Source organism: Macrobrachium nipponense, chromosome 29 (genome assembly GCF_015104395.2).
Source record: "Macrobrachium nipponense isolate FS-2020 chromosome 29, ASM1510439v2, whole genome shotgun sequence".
Classification (NCBI taxonomy): domain Eukaryota; kingdom Metazoa; phylum Arthropoda; class Malacostraca; order Decapoda; family Palaemonidae; genus Macrobrachium; species Macrobrachium nipponense.
In genome coordinates this window covers 43,587,290-43,594,049 of record NC_061092.1, presented here as the reverse complement: position 1 = coordinate 43,594,049, position 6,760 = coordinate 43,587,290, and the positions used below count along the sequence as shown (strand labels likewise).

Sequence of the window (6,760 nt, the reverse complement as noted above, 5' to 3'; positions counted from 1 at the left end):
ATAGACTTGCTGTGTGGTTTGGAACTTAACCAAATTAGTTATCAGTTACCTTTTATAATTTTGTGTGTGTGTGTGTGTGTGTGTGTGTGTGTGTGTGTGAGTGAGTGAGTATCACTACCTGGCTGAGCGAAGTCCTCTGTCGAGTCATTTGGAGGAGTAGAGCATTCAGGTGAATCGTCTGGATGATTCATGCACTCAGGTGGATTGTCTGGAGGTTTCGTGCTCTGGGGTGAATTGTCTGGAGGGTTCGTGCACTCGGGTGATTCGTCTGAAGGGTTCGTGCACTCGGGTGATTCGTCTGGACAAGTAGAGTCAGAGGGGAAACTGTAAGCTCTAAGTAAATCCTCTTCAGTGATCATTGTCTTCAAAACTTCTTCTGGAAGTTCAGTTGAGCGTAGACCTACTCTGGCCTCAACACCAAAGAGTGCTTTGTATAGGATTGTTTAATTCCAGAATGGTAACTGGTGTTCTTTTGGAACTGCACAAACTTGAGTCCCATGGGCCAGTCACTTGTGTCATTATCCCCTAACCATGAAAAAAACACGTCTTTTATATCACAGTTAAGGCATTCAACTGATCCCTGGCTCTGTGGATGCCTTGGTTTACCATGAACGATCAATAGGTCTGGCCGAAGAAGTTTGAGTTCCGAGATAACCAAGCTGTAAATTCACTACCTTTATCACTTTGCAGAATTTGAAGGGCTCCGAACATTAAAAATATGTCCATTAGCTGGAATGCAACCTCAGCTGCTCTCTTTGAAGTTAAGGGACGCAATATGCAATACTTTGTTAGATGATCTTGGTACACCATTATCCACTTATATTTTCCTTTGGCGCAAGACTGCATGTCGACAAGGTCCACCTGAGCTCGTGAACCGTAGTCCTTAGATAAAATCGGTTTGACAGTAACGCCCTTGGTCGCACATCTCTTTCGTTTCTTTTGACACTGAACACACACAGATTTGAACAGTTCTACAGTATCTCTCGTTACGTTCGCATATCTTGACAATTCTTTGACCATTTTTTCTCTGCCGCCATGGCCCATAGCAATGTGAGCACGTTTTATTGTTTCAAACATATCCTCAACGTGCACAAAATAAACGGGTTCTTGAGTTTCATCCTTCCGTTTTTTTATCAACTTTTCAACACCACCACACTGAAGAACTTCATAACGTCCAAGGGTGTAATACTGACGATTTGATCTATCTTTTGCAGATGCTGCTACTCTGAGTTCCTCTATCAGATTGTAGTACTCAAGTTTAGTCAGTATTAATGACTTTGAGTCTGAGTTTTTCTTTAACATCACTTTGCCGTAAAAATGTGTTTCTTGGGAACACGCCATATCTTCTATATACGAAGTGAACCTCACAGAAGGACAGTGCCAAGGACAAGACCATTACTCAACTGCTCCAGCTAGCTAGCACACACACGCACACTGGTGCGGGTTCGTTCATGATCAGACTTTTTGAATCACACGCACACACACACACAAAAGGTCCTGGGTTCGTTCCTCGGCCGGGCGGGGTTGGGGATTTGTGACCCGTAGCAGGATCATTTCAGTCAATATGCCAAGAAAAACTATCAAAATTTTAGTCACTTTGTAAATTATCTGCGATTTTTAGCTGATTTATAAACTGACTGGGTGAACCAGGCAATTCACAAACTGCCTGAAAAAATCAGTCACTTTACAAATTGTCTGGATTTAGATATTGACTGTAACATATATATACAATTATGTATGCAGAAAAAGAGAGATTATAATTTTATAAATTTTTTTTATGTATGAGTTATGACATGAATAGAGTACGCCAGTCCTTCCACAATTTAGAAATCACCGATAGTCTGGGAGCACAGAGGAAGGCAGTGTTTCCTGAGCAAAGTGAAGTAAAGACAGAATGATTTTCTGTTTAAAGATTGTTCGTAATAAATGAATAGATAAATAAATCGGGTTCATTTTATTATAATAGATAAATAGGTTTAATTATTTTGTAATAAATAAATAGGGTTCATTCATCTCGGTCAGTTCATTCAGTTGTATTTTTTTTCTTTGAGGATCGTGAGCTGTTAGGAAGACTTGGCAGCAGTTTATTAAAGTAAGATTCACTATTTGCGTTCTCTCCTTAAAGAAATATACTCATTATTCATTAATATAGAAGTGAAAAATATCCACACTATTACATACGTACTAATTGTTTATTAAAGCCATTGAATGAAAAGCGGTGCCTAAGATATGAACGTTGCATTTTGACGGTTTATAGAGCCGTGTATGTTGAAATTACACTTGGTTAGTTATTTGTGCGTGTAACTACATCATTTACATATCTGCAGTATTATTGTTCGTTCAATAAGTCATCTGCTTCTGTGGTCAGTCATGCGGTGCATGTTCAGTTCTATAGCTGGACAGACTCAGTTTTCAGTGTGTGCACGACTTTCTAAGTCGTTATTGACCGTTTTACACTTATATTTGTAGATGTTGCTCATTATGGAATTAATGGTAATTATGCTTCCACTTTCATGCGATCATAATGTTTACTGATTCCATTGTTAAAACAATTAATAGCCATCTTAAATGTTAGTTCATATGAAAAAGAATGATGCAATCAAACTTTTGATCATAATTCATGCCAACAGACTGACGACTTGAGCTTCCATAACTTATCCCCAAAACTTCACCATTGACTAGGTATGCCACCAATGACAACGTATACCACCACTGACTAGGCATGGCACCAATGACTTTGTCCTTGGTGCCATGCCTAATCATTGGTGGCATCCCTAGTCATGGCACTAATGACTTTGAATGCTACCATTGACTAGGTATGCCACCAATGACCACGTATACCACCTTTGACTACATATGGCACTAATGACTACGTATGCTGCCATTGACTACGTATTGCACCAATGACTACGTATGAAACAATTGACTAGGTATGCCACCATTGACTACATATTGCACCAATGACTACGTAAGACACAATTGACTAGGTATGCCACCAATGAATAGGCATGACACCAATGACTTCGTATGCTACCATTGATTAGGTATGCCACCATTGACTAGGTATACCACCAGTGACTAGGCATGGCACCAATGACTTCGTATGCTACCATTGACTATGTATTGCACCAATGACCACTTATGCCATAATTGACATTGTATGCCACCAATGACTATGTATACCACCATTGACTATGTATTGCCCCAATGACTACGTATGCCACAATTCAGTAGGTATGCCGCCAATGACTAGGTATGCCGACAATGACTAAGCAAGCCACCAGTGACTTCGTATGACGCCATTCACTACGTATTGTACCAATGACTAAGTATGCCACCATTGACTATGTGTGTCGCAATTGACTAGGTATGCCACCAATGAGTAGATGTGCTACCAGTGACTAGGTATGCTATCAGTGACTAAGTATGACACCATTGACTAGGTATGTTTATCAGTAATCTTGCAACTAAGTTGGGGAGTATAGTTTTAACTCCAGTGTTTCGGTCACGCTGACGTTTTCATCACATCTACACGGTTGAAATGTTTCCAGTCAAACAGGTCGCATAAGTAGTACATCAGGTATAAGTGTGCATGAAGGAAGATCGTCCGTTTGTCTGTCAGTTTCTCAGGTCGTCTTTGTGTCTGTCGTACTTTTAAAGGGAAGGGCGTGAGAGGCGAAGCTATGATGGTGAAAAATGGAATGGAGATAATGTAATAAAAGGGAAATGGGAACGGGGATGAGAGGTGGTCTTCTGCGACATTCTGTATATACATGTGAAATGTTCCTAATCATATATATATATATATATATATAAAAATATATATATATATATATTATATATATACATATATATATATATATATATATATATTATATATATATATATATATTATATATATATATATATATATATATATATATATATATATATATATATATATAGGCATGAGGATATGGAAGGACATTGCACATTACATTGGTTTCTTTTTGGCTAGCGACGTTTCAAGACAAAGTCCCATCTTCGGGCTAAAAGCAAGAAATAAATGTTACATTAATGCAAAACATTAAAAAGAATTACGTAATAATTAACAATTAAACCATTTCTAAGTAAAAGTACTAATTAGAAAATCTCAAAGAATGAATATTACATTAATACAAAACACGTTTAAGAAAGGGAATTGTGAAATTATGAACAATGAAACCCTTCTAAGTAAAATGACTAATTAAAACATCTCAAAAAATGAGAACACCTTGCTCAAGCGGAGTCCCGCCGTCCCACGTCAGGACGGTGGAAGAAAGTTAAGAGGCAAAGAACCAAGTGACGTGGCTTTATGCTATATGCAAAGGTGCCAAGGTGGGATGGTTGTTTAGCGAAGGTAACAGCTTCTTAATTTCCAAACTTTCAAGAACGAGGAGGTGGTGTTCATAAGGTCATGTCATAATGATCTTAAAGTTATTAAAATATATGTCTGCCTTACGGATTCTGGCGTGATTCCTGAATTATCCAGCCTGAACAATCAAATATCATAAAGCATATAGCATGAAGCCACGTCACTTTGTTCTTTGCCTCTTCTTGACTTTTTCCACCGTCCTGACACAGATCGACGGGACTCTGGTTGAGCAAGGTGTTTTCATTTTTTAATGGGTTTTTATTTGTAATGTTACTTAGAAGTGTTTAAATTGTTTATAATATTACATTTACCTTAAACGTGTTATGTACTAATGTGATATTAATTCTCCGGGATTATTTAATTCGTCATTTTACTTAGAAATTCTTTAATTGTTAATTTTTACGTTCATTTTCTTTTGTAAACGTTTTGTATTAATGTAATGTTAATACAATATATATTGTATATATATATATATATATATATATATATATATATATATATATATAATATATATATATAGTATATAACACATACATGGAATATTAATGTCAATATCAACGCAACGCAAAGTAAAGAAAGTAAGAGGGGATTTATCCTGTCTGTACTTCTTCAGTGTAACTGAAGATTGTTGTGTGTTTAAAAGTAAAAAAAAATGAGAAAAGCAAATAAGACGTAGTCAAATAATTAATCTTGGAACATTAACAGATTAATTGCCACTGAAAAAGCATATATACCTTATTTGCAGTAGCGTTTGCACGACATATTTCAAGGGATGAGATTTGTTTAATAGTTAGTTAAACATTGTGTACTTTTAACGCGGGAGCGATGTTTGTGTTTACTAGGGAAATGGATTGCTTAAAAGATTATTGAATTATTCATTTTCTAAAGAGGATATATTGCGTGTGACTTCTTGTTTGTTCATTTATTTATTTATTTACTTCGTTTTTTGTTTCTTGTAGTCACATATGGGATTTTATGCATTTTGATTATTCATTTCATGACAGGTTTATTCATGTCCAAAAATATAATTATTTGCAGACCAAGGTTTTATTGACTTTTGTTTGTTACCTCTAATAACTCAAATTTGTTTATTTTATTTTATATATTGACATTTGATCTTGCATTTTATTGTATGATTTGTCAAAAAGGAAATTAGTATACAATACTTTCTATTTACATTATTGCCCTCATTATTATTCTTGTCTTTTGATTATTTCTCTATATTTGTTTATTGTTTCGGCGTAAAACTTTCAGCTTCTAAGCAAAACAGAAGTGATTAGGTTAAATGTATATCTGTGATAGCTTTCGAGCACCGTGTACATTTTATTTGTATATTTTACATGAAAAATGGTATATATTTCAACTGTGTATACAGACTAGCTAAGATTATTATTATTATTATTATTATTATTATTATTATTATTATTATTATTATTATATTATTTGTATGCATGCATATAGAAAAAGTCTGGAAAAGCTTCCACTGATGACAATGCATAGTCCAGAGGTCCAGATCATGTTTTTTTTACCTCCTTCAAGACCCTTCCACGCCGACATGTTGCCTTAAAGAAAGATGTTAAACCAAGAAACAGATGATAATTTGCATACATAAACAGCGACTGTGAGCCAGAAAAACTAAGGCTTTGGAAAGTAGCATCACAGCTTCTTAAACTCTTTGAGCATCAACATCAGCAATACTAAGGAGAAACTGTAATGAATTAAGTTGGAGATTACGTTAACGCGTATGAATTAAGTTGGAGATTACGTTAACGCGTATGTATTTGTATATTATATATATATATATATATATATATATATATATATATATATATATAAAAATATATATATTTTATATATATATATATGTGTATATATATATATATATATATATATATACATAATGTTATGGTGGCCTCCTGCTCACTATAAATAAACAGAACTAATATGCTTTGCACACTTTCTACAAAGCATTATCTTTAGAGCTTTAGACTAGCCACAGGGTACCCCCTTTTACAAAAATCTCGCGTGAAACCAAAATTAAGATATATACCAAACCCAGGTTATATGAATACCAAAACATTTCTTACATTAAAAAGAACGAGAGAATTTACTCTTCCCTTACACCAACTCTTCTAATAGGCAGATTTTCAAAAATATCCAAATATGACTTCAGAAGGGCTATTAGACCCTAGGAGTCAGGATCCCCAGCAAAACACTGTACACTCGAAGAGGAATAAAAAAAAGACTCAACTTTGTAAAAAGAACAACATATATAATGAATTGATGATAGCCGTAAATGATGGTTGGGGCTAGAAACCGCATTCAGCTACAATAACACAACACAAGCATTCCCCTGTCTCCTACTCT

At 35.1% G+C, this 6,760-nt stretch overlaps 1 protein-coding gene across 1 annotated transcript; it reads right to left on the bottom strand.

Moving 5' to 3' along the window:
- Positions 1 to 615: 615 nt before the first annotated feature.
- LOC135206326 (KRAB-A domain-containing protein 2-like) lies at positions 616 to 1,341 on the bottom strand. Its single transcript, XM_064237748.1, has one exon. It carries the CDS (start codon positions 1,339 to 1,341, stop codon positions 616 to 618), a length of 726 nt encoding a protein of 241 aa, XP_064093818.1.
- Positions 1,342 to 6,760: the final 5,419 nt, after the last annotated feature.

Coding starts and splice junctions, on each gene's coding strand:
- LOC135206326 (XM_064237748.1), bottom strand. CDS start 1,341: ATGGCGTGTTCCCAAGAAACACATTTTTACGGCAAAGTGATGTTAAAG.